The sequence below is a fragment of the Chelonia mydas genome, chromosome 20, assembly GCF_015237465.2.
Source record: "Chelonia mydas isolate rCheMyd1 chromosome 20, rCheMyd1.pri.v2, whole genome shotgun sequence".
In the NCBI taxonomy this organism is placed as follows: Eukaryota; Metazoa; Chordata; order Testudines; family Cheloniidae; genus Chelonia; species Chelonia mydas.
Genome location: NC_051260.2, coordinates 11,587,723 through 11,607,230, shown reverse-complemented (window position 1 = coordinate 11,607,230; position 19,508 = coordinate 11,587,723). Strand labels below are relative to the sequence as shown.

Below are 19,508 nucleotides of genomic sequence, written 5' to 3'. Positions count from 1 at the left end.
CTCATCCCCAGAACAGTCCAAGGCAGGTGAGAAACTCCAGCACTGTCATTCTCCTAGCAGAGGCGCTCTCCTTCCAAGAGGGGCCTTTGGCAGTTTAGCTTATGTGACTTTAGATGCGTTTTCAAACCAAACTGAAAGCAGCCCCGTGTAAACTGGAATCCAGCTGGGGCTGGCACTGGGAGAGCACACGTGATTTAGCTGTGCTGGGAGGTAGGGATGGACACTCCCTGGGACACCAGGTTAACACTCTCCTGTGTATGCAAACCCCAATCTAGTGAGACTAAGGCCACATCTACACTACAGAATTATATCGACTTAGCTTACGTTGGCATACAGCCACCGCAGCTATTAAATGGCTTGGCTCCTTGGGTGCGCGTCCTCCCCAGGAGCACTTGTATCCATTGCACTGTCAGCGTGGGGCATTGTGGGACAGCTCCTGGAGCCAGTAACAGTCGACATAAGCAATGCAGTGTCTGCACCAACCCTTCATGGACCTAATGACATCGACTGTGGTTGCATCGCTTGGGGAGGCGTTGTTACTAAACTGGGGAAGAGGCAGGAGCCAAATTTAAGTGAAAACTCGTCCACAGCTAGGTTGACGCCAGGCAGCTTACGTTGACCTAACCATGTAGTGCAGATCAGACCTGCTGCAAGCTTTCTAATATAGACAAGGATGTACACAGACAAGGCCTGAGTTTGAAGGGTCTGAGATGGAGGAACCTCTTCAGCAGGGGCTAACACAGATACCTGGGATGATACATAATGTCCATGCTCTCCGATAGGTCCCAGCTGTGCAAAGCGTGGGGAAGGAGGAGGGATGGAACAGGGCCAGGAGCCAGAGAAGAGAAGCAGAGCTAGGAGCTCTGTGGCAGCGTGCGTAATTGGGAAGCACCCATGTGCTTCTCCTGGATATCAGTGGGCACTGACCCGCGCTTGGAGAACTTGATCCAAGTATTTTGTGCTTTTCTCACCAGAAATGAGTGAACCCCCCTGCAATTTCCTCTTTCAAAGGCTGGCAGGACTCATGCTTGTTGTGAGTCTTGGCTCCTCTGGGGCAGACCCAGAGTCCCCGCCTCTGCACAGTGGCCACCTGGGCCTTCCTGATGTAAGCTGCCCATCCTGCCTGAGGCCTCCCTCGGCTTTGGCATGACAAGCTCAGCCCGCGCTCTCTCACTTACCTCGCACTGGCTGCGCAGACCCCGCTCCTGCAGGCGGGACCAGATACTCTGAATTCTCCCAGCATGCTCGGGATGGTTGCTGTTGTCCCCGCAGGAGCACTGGTGTTTGAGCATCACGGAGTCATACACGAGCCCTGAAACACAACAGCAGGTGGAGGTGTTAGGGGACACCCGCCTGCTGCGAACTCCATCACCCAGTGTCAGGGTTCGGTGCAGTGCTGGGCTCAGCTTCACAATGCTGCTGCGCTCACAGCCCAGGCTGCTGCTCTCTCCTGGGCACCTTACCATCTGCACAGGCTCCCTCTTAGCCGTGTCTGAATGGAAGTCCATGGCCGAGCGTGCTGGCCCCCAGGACTGGGTTGCTGCACGGGGCCGTGCATCGAGCTCCCCTAAGACACGCCTGCCTCCTAGGTGCAGGCTGTCTCCCCGGCTCCTCACACTGCCCTGTCTGCTGTCATGTGGAGGGGGCAATCCCGGGGCAGCCCTGTGTGGCTGGGTCCCAGAGACATCTCTTCCCACACTCCGGCCCAAGCAGGGAGCCCAGTCCAGAGCCCTTCGCAGCAAGCGGCAGGGGGCTGACTCTAGATCTCACTGCCCTGGGAGATCTGGGTGGGACGGACCAGTGATGGGGTCAGTGTCGACATGAGCCAAGCGGCTGGGCACTGGTGTCCTTATACCTCCGAAAATCAGCGAATACAGCACACGCCACTGTACACCATCACTCCTACCTTTCCCCCCACCCCACAGGGGCACTCACCCCCTCAAGCCCCACGGGCGCTAACCCTCCAACCCCACAGGGGCACTCAATCCCCCCCCCAGCTCCATGGGGAAACTCACCCCCCCAACACCATGGGGCACTCACCCCCCCACACCCTGTGGGCACTCACCCCCTGCAACCCCATGGGGGCACTCCACCCTTCCCCCCCAGGAGCACTCCATGCCCCCAACCTCACGGGGGCACTCACCCCCCTCTGCAACCCCAAGGGGGCATTCCACTCCCCCAGCCCTAGGGGCACTCACTCCCCCAACCCCATGGGGGCACTCACCCCCTAAGCCCCAAGGGCACTCACCCCCCCAGCCCTGGAAGCTGGCTCTAAGCCTTGTCTGGAAGCTGACCCCTGATGGCCCAGAGCCCAGTCCCTCTTCAAAGGCTGGGCTGTGGGCGAGGCTGAGACCCTACAGCTACCTCAGTCTCTGCTGTTACGGCATGGCCCTCACACCAGAGTCTCCCTGGACACCTCCCCATCCCAGGAGGCCTGAGCCGAATCCTACTCCTGACTCAGGCCGGGAGTGGAGGAGACCCTGGTCCTTGCACTCCAGCCCAGCTGCATGGGCGCAGCAGCATCCCAGCCGGCCATTGGGTGAGGCACTGGGCCTCTTTGCTGGAGGGCATGGGCTGGACACACCCAGGGGGTGAATGACACAATGGGGACGCCAGGCTGGGCAGGCTGGGATCCTGAGGGCTCAGTCCTTGCTCTTCACGCTCCCTTCCAAGAGCTTGGGCTCTGAAACGTGCTGCGGCCCCATGCTCCTTTGAGCCCCACCAGTTCCTCCAGTGTCTGCTTGCCTCCTCTCCCACCCTGGGGCTCAGGAACATACTGAGGGGGAAAAGGGCCAAGAGACCCACCCCTGGCAGGCTGGGGGAGGTGGCCGAGCAGTAAGGACAGTGTCTTCCCATGGACACAAGCTACACTTGCCACCCCCAGCCTATGTAAACTTTTAGAGAGGGGGCGATAAACGCAGCAGGAGACTGGCCTGGCACGGGCCAGCTCCCCAGGCTCTGTTGCCATCAGGGCAGTTTAGGGCTGGCACTGCGTGGGCAGAGACATGCAGGGTTTATCCGGCTTTCCTAGGGACAGAGTGTGCCTGGTGCAGTGAGGATGAGTGGTGTGGTGCTTAGAGCAGGGGAATGGGAGTCAGAACTCCTGGGCTTTAGTCCTGACTTTGACCTTCATGTGACCTTGGGCAAATCCCATCCCTCTCTGTGCCTCAGTTCACCTTGTACGTCATCTGCTGCTGTGGGGTTAATTGCCATGTGAGGAAGTGGGAAGATGTGATACTTTTGAATCCTGTGTGCCTCAGTTTCCCCTATATGCTGCATTCTTACCCAGTGGGGTGGAAAAGAACTGTTTGCTCTCAGCACAGGCAAAGGGACAAAGATGTGAGTGTCCTCTAGCTGTCTGGGCCTTAGGCCCCATATCAATGGAGCAACCAAGAAGACAATGGCAAATCTTGTCACCAGGACATTGGCACCTGACAACCAACAACCACAGATTGCCCCACCTCTCTGCAGGAAGCTGAGCAGCATTTCCCCAGCATGAGATCAAAGGACTAGCAGTGTATGGAGTAGGGGATAAGAGCTGGCTGCTGGAAGGAGTCAGGGCTCTCACCTGGAGTCGGACGAAAGAGGTCAGATGGTGCGACAGACAGAGCTTGAACCAACGGGTTCTCTACAGCTTGGCTGGGCTCTGGACTAATCAGAATGGACCATGCTTTACCCTTCACTTTTCTATGTTACCCTAAGGACTTCCTGCTCTGTGTTCCAGTTAATAAATAAACCTTCCCACTTTGACAATGCTGTCTGAGTGTCACTGCTAATGGTGTGAGGTGCATTAGGCCCTAACGAGTGCACAAGTCTCCATCGGGATCTGTCTCGGTTGGACTCACTGAATGGAGCTCACAGTGTGAAGCAAGAGTGTTGCAGGCCCAAACATCCATTCTAAGGAGGCAGTGAAGACACGTGGCTTGCGCTGGAGGAAGAGCAAGACCCCTAGGGAGTCTGGCACTGAAGGGGTTCCTCCTAGAAACAGTTCCAAAGCTAGGGCCATAGCATCGATCCTGTGGATCTGTGACACACCTGCAGCCCTCCTGGAGCGCTCCCTGCTGGAGGCAGCCCACATTACCTGTTGTGAAGTGCGGTTTGATTGGTGGCTCTTGCACCGGCAGGGAGAGTGTCTTGGTGGGTGCGTCCTGGGCAGGAAGGGCGATGGTAGCAGTGGCAGGAGATGACTGGGCCCTGGAGAGAGGTCGGTGCCCTCCGTGCGTGGCAGGGACCATCAGGGAGTCGGCTGGTGGCTGCCGCTTGAGGAGCGAGTGCTGTAGGCGCTGGTGATGCTCCCACAGGTAGGCCTGCTGGGGAGAGGGTGTGGCAGATGAGTGTGGCGCCCTGGGCCAGGGATGGTCTGGGGGACTCTGTAGAGGGCCCAGGTGGCACATGCCGCTCTCTAGGCCGGGGAAGACCCTGCCTGTCAGTGAGCTGAGCGCAGAGCCTGTGCTAACACCCCCAGGGCCAGTCTGTGTAGCAGCAAGCAGGGCCAGCGGCTCCCCACAGCATCTCGGCAGCTCTTCAATGCCAGGCCTGACAGCAGGTGTGGAGGAGGGGAATCTCTGCACTGAACATCAGGATCTGCTCACTATGCAATGGGCCTGTTCTCTCTGGGCTGTTCCCAACCCAGCCCAGGGAATGGAAACCCTAGTCCAGAGCTTCCACAACAGACCAAGGCACTGCTGCCTGGGCCTTGGCCAAGTCACAGTGTCTGATGCCCTCTTGTGGCTCTGCATGGCATTACCCCACCCACTGAGGTTAGGGGAAAGGGAGTACAACACGTCAGTGGCAGGGGGCCCAGAGTGCCCGGTCTCCTGCATACATGTTGCTTTGGCAGTACAGTAGGGGACCCCTGAACTCTTGGTGGCCTGTGGAGGAGCTCGCCTGGCCTAGTAAAAGTGCTGCAAACCCTGGGGTAGCAGGGGTGTAAAGGTTCTTTATTGTGGCATAGGTGACCCTGTATGGAAAGGGGAATTAGCCACCCCAGTACAGGCCCCTTTCATACAGAAATGACACACAAGGAGACTCTGCTAAACAAATGTTAAGGCTGCAAAGCTCAGAAATGCCAGAATTCAGGCTGCCCATGCGACCCTCATCCAGCCCTGACGCAGGGGCCTTCGCTACAGTCGTTAACGACACCATCGCAGAGCAGGTTTCCAAAGCCCCTGGCCCTGCAGTGCCCGCTGTGGGCACTGCTCATAGAAGGAGCAGCCAGCCAGCACTTGGTTTTCTCCTCACTGTGTGCCCAAGCCTTGTTTCCTGCATACTGTTCCGAGCCTTCTCTGGAAACACAAGGGTTTGTGATGGGGGTGTCGGGCAGCCTTAGCTCCTGCTGTGTCCTTCTGGCCTTAACATCTAGGAATCCGCAGCAGAGCCCCTCCACCCAGATGGGGGCGCGAAGCAACCGGAGCAGGCTGGAGCTGCTGGCTGAGGGGCAGTGAGGTGGGCCCAGTCATGCCCTCTTCACTACCTTCCCCTCCTCTCACGGGAGGGCGTTTGCCCAGCAGGGCTTTGTGCCCTCCAGAACAGAGGAGCTGGCAGCCCGCCAGCAATGCAGGCGGGGGTGATGAGTCCTGATGGCTCCACACAGGCTCCTCCCCTCTCCACCCCGGGCACAGGTTTAGAGAGGACATTGATGCCACTGGGTTGGCTGAGCAGCCACACTCCCCATGGCCAGTGAAGTGAGGGCTGCTCCAGGTTGGTGCTGTGCCCAGCACCCCTGGTGCCCTGATCCCTGCCAGCCCTTAGGTACCTGCTGCAAGACGAGCTCCTCCTGTGGCTGCATCAGCTTTGGGCTCCGTTCAGGCTCCTTTGTGCTGACCCCTGGCCGCGTGAGCTCCACTCGGCCCCTTGGCTGGTCACCGCGCTCACTCACTCCCTCCGGGAGCCCCTCCTTGGCCTCCATGTCCTCCGAGGAGGGGATCTGCCGCAGACGAGACTTCTCACTGGACTTGGTCATGAGCTGCAGGGGGATGGGTCAAAATCACTTTGGGGAAGAAAGCTACCAGAGGCTCCCCTGGGATAGACCCCCAGGATCTGATCTGGATATGGGCAGAGACCTCTTTAATCTATTTAATGAAATAAATACTAGTGGGAATTGTGTGATGATGAGAGACGTTAACTTCCCAGACATAGGTTGGAGGACAAGTGCTACTAATAACAGCAGGGCCCAGACTTTCCTGGACGTGATAGCCGACAGATTTCTTCATCCAACAGTTGCTGAGCCTACAAGAGGTGACGCCATTTTAGATTTGGCATTGGTGAGCAGTGAGGGGAACAGAAGAGCTGGTTGCAGGAGACAGCTGTGGTTTGAGTGATCATGAGCTAATTCACTTTAAACTAAATGGAAAGATAAACAAAAATAGGGCTGAAACTAAGGGCCTTGATTTGAAAAGCGCAAACTTTAAAAAATGAAGGGAATTAGTTAGGGAAGTGGGGTGGACTGAAGAACTCAAGGATCTGAATGTGGAGGAGGCCTGGAATACTTTAAATCAAAGTTCAAAAGTTCTCTGAAGCCTGCATCCCGAGGACAGGGGGAAAAGATTGTGGGGAAGGGTTGCAGACCAAGCTGGATGTCCAAGTACCTGAAACAGCTGATTAAGAGAAAGCAGAAAGCCTACAAGAAATGGAAGGTGGGAAGGATCAGCGAGGAAAGCAACCTCTTGGAGGGCAGAAAGCGTAGGGGGAAAGTGAGAACTGCCGAAAGTCAAGCAGAGCTGGACCTTGGAAAGGAAATTAAAACCAACAGTAAAAGGTTCTGTAGCCAAATAAATAAAAAGAAAACAAGGAAAGAAGAAGTGGAGCTGCTAAGCATGTGGATGGGTTGGAGATTAAAGATAATCTAGGCATGGCCCAAGGTCTAAACGAATACTTTGTCTCCAATTTTAATAAGGGTAACGAAGAGCTTAGGGGCAGTGACAGGGTGGCTAATGGGAACGACAATATGGAAATAGAAATGACCACATCCAAGGTGAAAGTCCAATTTAAACAACTTAATGGAACTAAATCGATGTGTCCAGATAAACTCCATCAAAGAATATTAAAGTAACTAGCACATGAAATTGCAAGCCCAATAGCAAGTATTTTTAATGGATCTATAAACTCAGGGGTCGTACCCTATGACTGGAGAATTGCTAATATAGTTCCTATTTTTAAGAAAGAAAAAAAGTGATCCAGGAAATTACAGGCCTGTTAGTTTCACCTCTCCAGCAACCACACACCACACAACAAAACCACTAACCCAGGAACCTATCCTTGCAACAAAGCCTGATGCCAACTCTCTCCACATATTTATTCAAATGACACCATCATGGGACCTAATCACATTTGCCACACCATCAGGGGCTTGTTCACCTGCACATCTACCAATGTGATATATGCCATCATGTGCCAGCAATGCCCCTCTGCCATGTACATTGGCCAAACTGGACAGTCTCTACGCAAAAGAATAAATGGACACAAATCTGACATCAGGAATCATAACATTCAAAAACCGGCAGGAGAACACTGGCCACTCAGTAACAGATTTAAAGGTGGCAATTTTGCAACAGAAAAGCTTCAAAAACAGACTCCAACAAGAAACTGCTGAGCTTAATTTAATATGCAAACTAGATACCATTAACTTGAGTTTGAATAGCGACTGGGAGTGGCTGGGTCATTACATATATTGACTCTATTTCCCCATGTTAAGTATCCTCACACCTTCTTGTCAACTGTCTAAATGGACCATCTTGATTATCACTACAAAAGTTTTTTTCTCCTGCTGATCATATCTCATCTTAATTAATTAGCATCTTACTCCACCTTTTCATGTTCTCTGTATGTATGTGTGTATACATATATCTTCTTACTATATGTTCCATTCTATGCATCCGATGAAGTGAGCTGTAGCTCACGACAGCTTATGCTCAAATAAATTTGTTAGTCTCTAAGGTGCCACAAGTCCTCCTGTTCTTCTTGCGGATACAGACTAACACGGCTGCTACCCTGAAAAAAAATCTGGATGACCTTGAAAACTGGAGTAACAGAAATGGGATAAAATTTAATAGTGCAAAGTCATGCATTTAGGGACTAACAACAAGAATTTTTGTTATAAACTGGGGAAGTATCAGTTGGAAGCGACAAAGGAGGAGAAAGACCTGGGCATATTGGTGGATCACAGGACGACTATGAGCCACCAATGTGATGAGGCTGTGAAAAAGGCTAATGCAGTCCTAGGATGCATCAGGTGAGGTATTTCCAGTAGATACAGGGAAGTGCTAGTACCATTATACAAGGAACTGGTGAGACCCTAAGTTCCCTGTAAGCTGCACGATTGTGCAGCAGCCTATTTAGCACTGCACAGGTGCTCAGGGAACCCGCTCAGGTTCCCTGTGCTGTACCCGCTCCCTGCTGCGGCCGGGGTGCCCCTCCCCCAGCCCCAACGCAACCTGTGGCCCGGACCTGCTGGGGCAGTGTGACCGGAGCGACCCCAGCTGCGGCCGGTGCGGCCCAGGAGTGGCCGTGGCAGCGCAGCCCAACCCCAGAGCAGCCCGGACCCAGAAGTGGCCTTCCCCCAGCCCCAGACCTGCTGGGGCTGGGGCGCCTATCCCGCAGCCCCAGCCCCACAGCTCCGGAGGCGCCTCTTCCCCCCAGCCCAGGTGCTGCTGCGGGGAGAGAGAGCTGGGAGGAGTCCTCTCTCCCCGCCATAGCCACGGAGCATCCTCCTGCACCCCAAACCCCTCATCCCTGGCCCCACCCCAGAGCCCGCACCCCAACCCTCTGCCCCAGCCCTAAGCCCCCTCCCACACTCTGATCCCCTCGGCCTCACCCCTACCACATGAATTTTGTGAATGAATGAAAAAATGAAAAAATTCATTCCACAAATGGGTGGGAAAAATTAGAGGGAACACTGGTGAGACCTCATCTGGAATACTATGTGTAGTTCTGGTCTCCCATGTTTAAGAAAGATTAATTCAAACTAGAACAGGTGCAGAGAAGGACTACAAGGATGATTCGAGGAATGGAAAATCTACCTTGTGAGAGGAGACTCAAAGGGCTTGGCTTGTTCAGCCTAATCAAATGATGGCTGAGCGGCGGCGAACCAGCTGAGCAGCGGGGGACAGCAGAGCAGCACACAGCAGGAGTTTGCCTGGGATTGGTGAGTATCCCAGTGCGTGTTTGCTGAGTAAGTATCCGAGTGTGTGTGTGTTTGCTGGGAGGGCAGTGTGAGAGCCTGAGCGAGTGCCTGATTGGCTGGTAGCCTGCAGGGGGCGGGCCTTGGAGCTGTCTGCTTGTTTGTTTCAGGGAAGCCTGGCTGTTTAAAAATAGCCAGATCTTCGCGAACCAGGCGAACCAGCAGAGCAGCACACAGCAGGAGTTTGCCTGGGAGTTCGCCTGGAGTGAGCACAGTGAGGCTTACATCTTGCCAACTTCTCCGAGGAAGCTCATAGTAGGAAGGTGATATGGAAGGGGGGGGTTCAGCTATTGTGACCTGCACTGGATGTGCCATGTTTGTCTTTCTTCCACAGGACAGAAGCGACTTTGTCTGTACAAAGTGCAAGCTGGTCTCCATATTGGAAGAGAAGATTGAAGGTCTGGAGCAACAGATAACGACCCTGCGTTGCATACGAGAAACTGAGGATTTTCTGGACAAAAGTCAGGATATGCTTCTACGGGCACAAAGCTCTAAAAAGTTAGAGCAGGTAGCACAGCGGAGCCAAGAGGCCAGTGAAGAGGCTTGGCAACATGTGACCTCCAGAAGAAGAAGGGGGAATGCCCGGGTTTCAGCAACGCAGACACAGGTAACTAACCGCTTTCATGTTCTCTCCACAGGTACTAATGCAGAGAGTGGACCAGATGATACGTCTGAGGGAAGGGAGCAGAAGGAGACTGCTGGTTGGAAGGCATGAGATGCACTGTCCTGAGATGGGGGGTTCCACGACCACCACTCCCACGAGAAGGAGACAGGTGGTGGTGGTCGGGGACTCTCTCCTCCGGGGGACTGAGTCATCTATCTGCCGCCCTGACCGGGAAAACCGAGAAGTCTGCTGCTTGCCAGGGGCTAAGATTCGTGATGTGACGGAGAGACTGCCGAGACTCATCAAGCCCTCGGATCGCTACCCCTTCCTGCTTCTCCACATGGGCACCAATGATACTGCCAAGAATGACCTTGAGCGGATCACTGCGGACTACGTGGCTCTGGGAAGAAGGATAAAGGAGTTTGAGGCGCAAGTGGTGTTCTCGTCCATCCTCCCCGCGGAAGGAAAAGGACGGGGCAGGGACCGTCGGATCGTGGAAGTCAACGAATGGCTACGCAGGTGGTGTCGGAGAGAAGGCTTTGGATTCTTTGACCATGGGATGGTGTTCCATGAAGGAGGAGTGCTGGGCAGAGACGGGCTCCATTTTACAAAGAGAGGGAAGAGCATCTTTGCGAGCAGGCTGGCTAACCTAGTGAGGAGGGCTTTAAACTAGGTTCACCGGGGGAAGGAGACCAAAGCCCTGAGGTAAGTGGGAAAGCGGGATACCGGGAGGAAACACAGGCAGGAACGTCTGTGAGGGGCGGGCTCCTGCCTCATACTGAGAAGGAGGGGCGATCAGCAGGTTATCTCAAGTGCTTATATACAAATGCACAAAGCCTTGGAAACAAGCAGGGAGAACTGGAGGTTCTGGTGATGTCAAGGAATTATGACGTGATTGGAATAACAGAGACTTGGTGGGATAACTCACATGACTGGAGTACTGTCATGGATGGTTATAAACTGTTCAGGAAGGACAGGCAGGGCAGAAAAGGTGGTGGAGTAGCATTGTATGTAAGGGAGCAGTATGACTGCTCAGAGCTCCAGTACGAAACTGCAGAAAAACCTGAGTGTCTCTGGATTAAGCTTAGAAGTGTGAGCAACAAGAGTGATGTAGGGGTGGGAGTCTGCTATAGACCACCGGACCAGGGGGATGAGGTGGATGAGGCTTTTTTCCGGCAACTCGCAGAAGCTACTAGATCGCACGCCCTGGTTCTCATGGGTGACTTTAATTTTCCTGATATTTGCTGGGAGAGCAATACAGCGGTGCATAGACAATCCAGGAAGTTTTTGGAAAGCGTAGGGGACAATTTCCTGGTGCAAGTGCTAGACGAGCCAAGTAGGGGGGGAGCTTTTCTTGACCTGCTGCTCACAAACAGGGAAGAATTAGTGGGGGAAGCAAAAGTGGACGGGAATCTGGGAGGCAGTGACCATGAGTTGGTTGAGTTCAGGATCCTGACACAGGGAAGAAAGGTAAGCAGCAGGATACGGACCCTGGACTTTAGGAAAGCAGACTTCAACTCCCTCAGGGAGCGGATGGGTAGGATCCCCTGGGGGACTAACATGAAGGGGAAAGGAGTCCAGGAGAGCTGGCTGTATTTCAAGGAATCCCTGTTGAGGTTACAGGGACAAACCATCCCAATGAGTCGAAAGAATAGTAAATATGGCAGGCGACCAGCTTGGCTTAACGGTGAAATCTAGCGGATCTTAAACATAAAAAAGAAGCTTACAAGAAGTGGAAGGTTGGACATATGACCAGGGAAGAGTATAAAAATACTGCTCGGGCATGTAGGAATGAAATGAGGAGGGCCAAATCGCACCTGGAGCTGCAGCTAGCAAGAGATGTCAAGAGTAACAAGAAGGGTTTCTTCAGGTATGTTGGCAACAAGAAGAAAGCCAAGGAAAGTGTGGGCCCCCTACTGAATGAGGGAGGCAACCTAGTGACAGAGGATGTGGAAAAAGCTAATGTACTCAATGCTTTTTTTGCCTCTGTCTTCACTAACAAGGACAGCTCCCAGACTGCTGCGCTGGGCATCACAACATGGGGAGCAGATGGCCAGCCCTCTGTGGAGAAAGAGGTGGTTAGGGACTATTTAGAAAAGCTGGACGTGCACAAGTCCATGGGGCCGGACGAGTTGCATCCGAGAGTGCTAAAGGGAATTGGTGGATGTGATTGCAGAGCCATTGGCCATTATCTTTGAAAACTCGTGGCGAACGGGGGAAGTCCCGGATGACTGGAAAAAGGCTAATGTAGTGCCAATCTTTTAAAAAGGGAAGAAGGAGGATCCTGGGAACTACAGGCCAGTCAGCCTCACCTCAGTCCCCGGAAAAATCATGGAGCAGGTCCTCAAGGAATCAATCCTGAAGCACTTAGAGGAGAGGAAAGTGATCAGGAACAGTCAGCATGGATTCACCAAGGGTAGGTCATGCCTGACTAATCTAATAGCCTTCTATGATGAGATTACTGATTCTGTGGATGAAGGGAAAGCAGTGGATGTATTGTTTCTTGACTTTAGCAAAGCTTTTGACATGGTCTCCCACAGTATTCTTGTCAGCAAGTTAAAGAAGTATGGGCTGGATGAATGCACTATAAGGTGGGTAGAAAGTTGGCTAGATTGTCGGGCTCAACGGGTAGTGATCCATGGCTCCATGTCTAGTTGGCAGCCGGTGTCAAGTGGAGTGCCCCAGGGGTCGGTCCTGGGGCCGGTTTTGTTCAATATCTTCATAAATGATCTGGAGGATGGTGTGGATTGCACTCTCAGCAAATTTGCGGATGATACTAAACTGGGAGGAGTTGTGGATACGCTGGAGGGCAGAGATAGGATACAGAGGGACCTAGACAAATTGGAGGATTGGGCCAAAAGAAACCTGATGCGGTTCAATAAGGATAAGTGCAGGGTCCTGCACTTAGGACGGAAGAACCCAATGCACAGCTACAGACTAGGGACCGAATGGCTAGGCAGCAGTTCTGCGGAAAAGGACCTAGGGGTTACAGTGGACGAGAAGCTGGATATGAGTCAGCAGTGTGCCCTTGTTGCCAAGAAGGCCAATGGCATTTTGGGATGTATAAGTAGGGGCATAGCGAGCAGATCAAGGGACGTGATCGTTCCCCTCTATTCGACATTGGTGAGGCCTCATCTGGAGTACTGTGTCCAGTTTTGGGCCCCACGCTACAAGAAGGACGTGGATAAATTGGAGAGAGTCCAGCGAAGAGCAACAAAAATGATTAGGGGTCTGGAACACATGACTTATGAGGAGAGGCTGAGGGAACTGGGATTGTTTAGTCTGCAGAAGAGAAGAATGAGGGGGGATTTGATAGCTGCTTTCAACTACCTGAGAGGTGGTTCCAGAGAGGATGGTTCTAGACTATTCTCAGTGGTAGAAGAGGACAGGACAAGGAGTAATGGTCTCAAGTTGCAGTGGGGGAGGTTTAGGTTGGATATTAGGAAAAACTTTTTCACTAAGAGGGTGGTGAAACACTGGAATGCGTTACCTAGGGAGGTGGTAGAATCTCCTTCCTTGGAAGTTTTTAAGGTCAGGCTTGACAAAGCCTTGGCTGGGATGATTTGATTGGGGATTGGTCCTGCTCTGAGCAGGGGGTTGGACTAGATGACCTCCTGAGGTCCCTTCCAACCCTGATATTCTGTGATTCTATGATTCTATGGCTGAGTGGAGAGATTGCTCTTTATAAATACATCAGAGGGATAAATACCAGGGGGGGGGGGGGGGGGAGAGAAGTTATTAGAGTGCCAATGGCTATAAATTGGCCATCAACAAGTTTAGGTTTGAAATGTGATGAAGGTTTTCAAACATCAGAGGAGGGAAGTTCTGGAACAGCCTCCCAAGGGGAGCCGTGAGGGCAAAAAAACAAATTGGCTTCAAGACTGAACATGAGAAGTTTCTGGAGGGGATGGGATAATGAGACTGTCTACAATGGCATGTGCCTGATATGCGACTGCTAGCAGCAAATATCCCCAATGGCCAGTGATGGGACCCTAGATGGGGAGGGCTCTGAGTTACTACAGAGAATTCTCTCCCAGGTGTTTGGCTGCTGGGTCTTGCCCACATGCTGAGGGTCCAACTGATTGTCATATTTGGGGTTTTCCCTTGGTCAGATTGGCAGAGGGGGGTTTTCACCTTCCACTGCAGCATGGGGAACCCCAGGGGTGGGGGAGCTCTGTATGACAGGGTGAGGCGGGAGCTGTGCGGGGATGGGAAAACCCAGATGGGAGGAGCTCTGTGTGACGGGGTGAGGGGGGAGCTGTGCGGGGGTCGGGAGCGCCAGGCGGGGGCACCTGTGTTCAGAGGTTGATGTGAGGAACTCTGTGATGGGGTAGGGGGTGATGTGAGGCACTCTGTGGGGTGGCGTGAGATACCCCTCCCTGCATGTCATCTGGGGTAATGGGGGAAGCTCTGTGCAGGGTTGGTGATGAGGGAGAGTGTTGCGTGGGTGGGCCGAGGTTACCCTGGATGGTGATGGGGGGGAGCTCTCTGCAGGGGTGACGGGAGCACTGTGGCATGGGGGTACACCAGACATGGGGAGCTCCTTGTGGGGGTGATGAGGGAGCATTGTGGCATGCAGATTGAGGGATGTGATCGTTCCCCTCTATTCGACATTGGTGAGGCCTCATCTGGAGTACTGTGTCCAGTTTTGGGCCCCACACTACAAGAAGGATGTGGAAAAATTGGAAAACGTCCAGCGGAGGGTAACAAAAATGATTAGGGGACTGGAACACATGAGTTATGAGGAGAGGCTGAGGGAACTGGGACTGGTTAGTCTGCGGAAGAGAAGAATGAGGGGGGATTTGCTAGCTGCTTTCAACTACCTGAAAGGAGGTTCCAAAGAGGATGGATCTAGACTGTTCTCAGTGGTAGCAGATGACAGAACGAGGAGTAATGGTCTCAAGTTGCAGTGGGGAAGGTTTAGATTGGATATTAGGAAAAATGTTTTCACTAGGAGGGTGGTGAAACACTGGAATGGGTTACCTAGGGAGGTGGTGGAATCTCCTTCCTTTGAAGTTTTTAAGGTCAGGCTTGACAAAGCCCTGGCTGGGATGATTTAGTTGTGGATTGGTCCTGCTTTGAGCAGGGGGTTGGACTAGATGACCTCCTGAGGTCCCTTCCAACCCTGATATTCTGTGATTCTATACAGGTACCCCAGATGCGGGGGCTCCAACACTGCTAAGTTGGCAGCTGTACTGGCAGCAGCAGACGCCAGAGAGCTCACTCGCTTTCCTGGGACTGAGGGAGGGCAAAGCAACTGCTTGTGTCTGTGGGCAGTGACTCCACCCAGTGCCCTGGCCTGGCAGCTTGGGTGCTGAGTGTCACATGGGCCTTACTCCGCCATGCACCTGAAGTGCCCTCAGTCCCCAGGTGCTGCCCAGCATGGCGCCCTCCTGCCCTGGCAGTGGTGTTCCCCAGACTGCATGCCCGTTAGCCTCTTACCTTTCCCAAGTGTGTCTGCTGCTTGAGTCTCTCCAGGAATTGGGCATGGTGCTGCTGGTACGCCAGCTGCTGCTGGATGGCCTTGGGGTTGGGGGGCAGGGGCTCAGAGCGGGTCCGCCCCAGTGGTTTGTGGTGGCCTGCCAGCGACAGCCGGTCGGTGGGAATGAGTGAGTGGGCGAAGTGGAACGGGACCGTCCCCAGGCCTGGCACTGCGGGGAGAGAGACTGGTGAAGCAGGGCTGGAGCTGGGTGCAGCACCAGGCGCTCAGGAATGGCAGCCAGAGCACCTCAAGTAGCCTGGGCTTGGGGTTGGCATTATCACCCCCTAACCTGGCCTGTGACCCCTGGCCTGCCCCGTGCTGCAGCTCAGGCCCCACCACTGCCCTTTGGGGCTCCGTGCAGCCCCACAGACAGAAATCATCGTGTCTGCTGGGGCTTACCCCCTCCCATTTCACTTATTTATACAGCCCTTACAGACAATTTGGGGGGCCCCGGTACAGTTGTTCCCCTTTCTCCCATCTCGTCAGCTCTGGGGCTTCCTGCTGGGCCCACTACAGCTCTGAGAACCCATGCTCCAGGGGCTCCACAGGCAAGCACTTTCCAAGGACAGACTGGCGAATGCCCAGCACCTGCTGCTGCATGGTTCTCAATGGGGGCTGAGGGGGAAACCTCGATGGTGTTCCCTCGGGGAGGGGAATCTCCCTGGGACTCACTGGGGGAGGGAGCGGGAGGTGAGCTCCATGTTCTCACAAAGCGTGGAGGGGCAGGCCTTGACCTGTAGGCTAGCTGGAAATCCAGCCAGGTGCCAGCCCCAAGTGCAGCATGTGTCAGGCTGGGAGGTAAGTAGCAGAGGGCATTCGCATTACAGCTGGCCACAGCTGCCACCCTTCTCGCCCCCCCGCCCTGCCATTGTGCAGCCTGTGGTGGCTGGGGGAGAGCTTCGGCTGCCCCTCACCCGCTCTGCCCTCTCTGCTTCACACTTGGAGCAGGAGGGGTGGGTGAGCCATGGAGAGGGAAGCCCAGAGGGAAGCGATTGGGAGCTGGTAGGAACACTCACCCCCCCTCCCTCATGACAAGTCAGCAGTGCCCTTGGCTGCACTTTGAGAGCTGAGTAAATCCCAGCAGGGTTCGGAGCTGAGCTATGCAGAGGTGTCTGCCTGAGTGTGCCGGCTGCTTGACAGCCAGCAGCTTCCCAAGGCATCTCCATGAGTGTTAACTCTGAAACCTAACAATGTGGAATTCCACAGCAGCATTAGCTACCTTTCTGCTCACATGCCAGCTGGTCAGAGGGGAGATTGTTAAGCATAGACCAGTTCTCAGGGATGCCAGGGGGTCTCATACAGCACTGCAGGAAATCTGCTGAGATCCCAGAGCCCCTTCCAGGTACATGCCAGCAGGGCTCTGAGCTGCACTTGGTGCTGGGACTGCAGCCTCAGCCCCAGGACCCTTGGTCAAGTGTGAGCAATACGTACTTGCCACAAGTGGTGCATGGGTGACCGAGGACTCGAGAATAATGACAGGCTGAAGCCGAGGGGACAGAGGCCCTCCAGGCTCATGCTGCTCCAAGCCAGCTGGTATGAACATGGATGAGTGGGTGCCCGAGAGGACAGGCCCATTCAGCACTGGCACCCGGTGTGCCAAGCCAGAGAGGGAGCGGCGGTCTGTGTCGCCCTGCAGAGAGAACAGGGAGACCATCAGCAGCGTACCAAGGCGGGGGGTAGAGGAGCGGACTGTGATGCCTAGGAGGGGACCTAGGGCCTGACCGAGGCACTGGCGCAGTCTAGAGGAAAGGGACCCCCCTGGCTCTGTGTCCCAAGGTGGGGGGTGGGGGGGTTGGCTGTGGGTCTGCAAACCCATGAAGTGCTGTATCATCCAGGACTGCTGCTCAATGACCTGCGCATGCTGCGATCCTGGCCTTCAGAAGGGGGGCTGAGCTCTCTCTGCCCTGCATGAGCCCTCAGCAGGGTTCCGGAGTCCCTTATGACCCGGCTACCTACCCTGGCACTGGTAGTAGCTGGCAGTCCCAGCGAGATGGCCGGAAGGGAGGCCGTGCTCTGCAGGGCTAACTGGGCCAGCGAGCTCTCCTGCATCATCAGGCGCTGGGCGAGTGGCGCCTGCACCAAACACAACACGTTAGTCTCCAGGCATGGTACAGCTGTGTGGGGCAGCAGGAGCTACAGCACCAGTGCCAGCAAAGGGTGGCAGCAAGGACCCAAGCAGGGAAGACAGCACCACCAACCAGAAGGCAACAGGGGGACACAGTGCAGGACAGGGAGCAGTACGGGGACCTTGAGGGCATCAGGGCAGCAGTGGGGTGGCTGGTGACTAGCCAGGGGGAAATAGGGTTGGGTGGGGTGCCACCAGCTACTGGGGGGAAGGGAGGGTAGCAGGGCCCACAAAGCTGGGACTAATTCTTAGCTGCTAGTTTTCAAGGAAGTGGGAATTCTGGAGGGGAAGTTGCCTGGTCCTGGCTCCAGGCCCCGTGGCCGATGAGAGATCTGGGGACAGAACTGCGGAGTTCATTAGCCCATGCTGCTCCCCAGGGACAGCTTGCCCCAGTGACCCCACCCAAGGCAGCATGTCCTGAGCTCCTGGCTCCCTTCGACAGGCCTGCAGGCTTCGTACCTCGTGGGCCATGCTGGGCCCAGCGGGGGGGACTCCATGTTCCGCTGGGAGGCTGTCGTTGGGGGAGCTGCAGCCAGACACAGGGGTGCTGCTACTGCTGGGGGACGAGTCTGCATAGGGAAGAGAAGTCAGACGGGAGAGTGGCAGAATGAAGGGACCCAAGGGCACAAGGTGGCCTGGCACCTTCACCGCTGCATGCACATTGCTTTCTCTGTACCCTTTCTCCCATCAGGTACCCCAGCTTCCTTTCACAGGGACACAACCTAGTCCTCACTCACATGTGCAGCTTCCCCTCACGGCTACATCACCCCTCCCAGCTACACCAGCCCGCTGCTGCCCTCCTGGCTCCTGCACAGTGCCCTTGCCCTGCCCTCGCCAGCCGGGTGACACTCAATTCCATCTGGACTTTGCGCTCTCCCTGACCAGCTGCCTGAGCCCAGGTGGGCAGGCAAGGACAGCTCATGCCCTGAGAGCACATACTCCTGGCAGTGCACCAGCTAGAGGCAGGGACTGTACCTGGTTATGCATCCAGCCCCGAGACAGGGCAGTGTGCGCAATCTTGGGGCAGTCCCTGGAGTCTGCCATCATCTACCCAGCTGTGTTAGTGGGAAGAGTGCCCGCCCCCAGGTCCAGCGCCACACATGGGTATGTCCTGCTGCTCCCAGCAGGGGTCAAGCAGTCTTGGCCAGGGAACTGGGTAGGTACCGTTTGCTGGGACTACTTCGGGCCCATTAACCCCTCAAGTCTCTGACAGGTCAGAGAAACAGCCCTGCGCAGCTCCAGCATTGCCCTCCCCACTGGCTGGGTCTGGCCCTGCATGGCTATTAGCACATCACACCTGGCCTGAGGCTGCCTTAAAAGAGCATTGCTGCCATGCGGCAGCACCATCCCTGTGCACTGAGCGCCCTTGAAGCTCCATTGGCATGTGTGACCCCCTGCACGAAGCCTCGGGCGCGGGGCTTATGCGGGGTCCTAGTGGGCAGCAGCTGCTTTCCCTGGAGCCCCAAGTTCCTACTGTTGCCTTAAGAGACCCTCACCAATGGCCTCTGCTGGCCTCCTCTTCAGGGAAGGGGGTGCACTCTCCTTGCGGGTCAGTGGGTTCTTACGCCGGTCCACCGACTTCTTGGGCTTGTACCGCACCTTCAGGTTGGGCTCAGATGCTGGGGGCAGACAAGGCTGTTTGTTAGTGGTCTCCCTGCGCTATGGCATCGATACAGTGCTGCCGCACTGGCCTGTTGGGCTCAGGCATGACCCTGAAGGTGTCGCAAAGTCACCTTCAGACCTGCACACCTCTGCGCCAGCCCAAGCTCCTCCCACTCCCGAGCCAGTGCCAGTCTCACCTCCCTGCCAGGACACAGGCCCTGCTGTGTGTGGAAGTGAAGGCCAGGAGGAAGTCAGGCTGGGAAGGTGGGCTGAGTCCACCCTGCGGTCGCACCTGCGTGCATGGGCACGAAGCCAGCATGGCATGGCCTTACCTGTTTTCCGCAGAGGAAAGTGCTCCGGAGGGTCTATGGAACTGCTGTGGACTTGCGGCAGGAAGGGGCTGAGCACAGGAGGGGCAGGGCCTTCAGTATCCAGGGGCTCCAGTGATCTGCGGGGAAGTAGCAGCACGGTTAGAGACCGGCCCTTGGCTCCAGCGGCCCTTGGCTCCAGTGGCCCG

The 19,508-nt window shown here is 55.1% G+C and overlaps 1 protein-coding gene across 15 annotated transcripts in view; it reads right to left on the bottom strand.

The window, feature by feature from the left end:
- HDAC7 (histone deacetylase 7) overlaps positions 1-19,508 on the bottom strand; it is a 259,341-nt gene that overhangs the window by 17,212 nt on the left and 222,621 nt on the right. For 10 of the 15 annotated variants that reach the window (XR_006286775.1, XM_043533221.1, XM_043533223.1 and 7 more), the window contains 9 exons: positions 19,324-19,439; positions 18,886-19,008; positions 17,849-17,958; positions 17,221-17,337; positions 16,696-16,894; positions 15,225-15,433; positions 5,756-5,965; positions 4,082-4,310; positions 1,179-1,312 (listed from right to left, as the gene is read on the bottom strand). Coding sequence is in view for 14 of the 15 variants with exons in the window: in XM_043533221.1 (XP_043389156.1) it covers positions 1,179-1,312; positions 4,082-4,310; positions 5,756-5,965; positions 15,225-15,433; positions 16,696-16,894; positions 17,221-17,337; positions 17,849-17,958; positions 18,886-19,008; positions 19,324-19,439 (1,447 nt within the window). In the remaining variant the exon portion in view is untranslated. The remainder of the gene's footprint in view (positions 1-1,178; positions 1,313-4,081; positions 4,311-5,755; positions 5,966-15,224; positions 15,434-16,695; positions 16,895-17,220; positions 17,338-17,848; positions 17,959-18,885; positions 19,009-19,323; positions 19,440-19,508) is intronic. The other 5 variants (XM_043533230.1, XM_043533232.1, XM_043533231.1 and 2 more) reach the window with 1 other exon arrangement.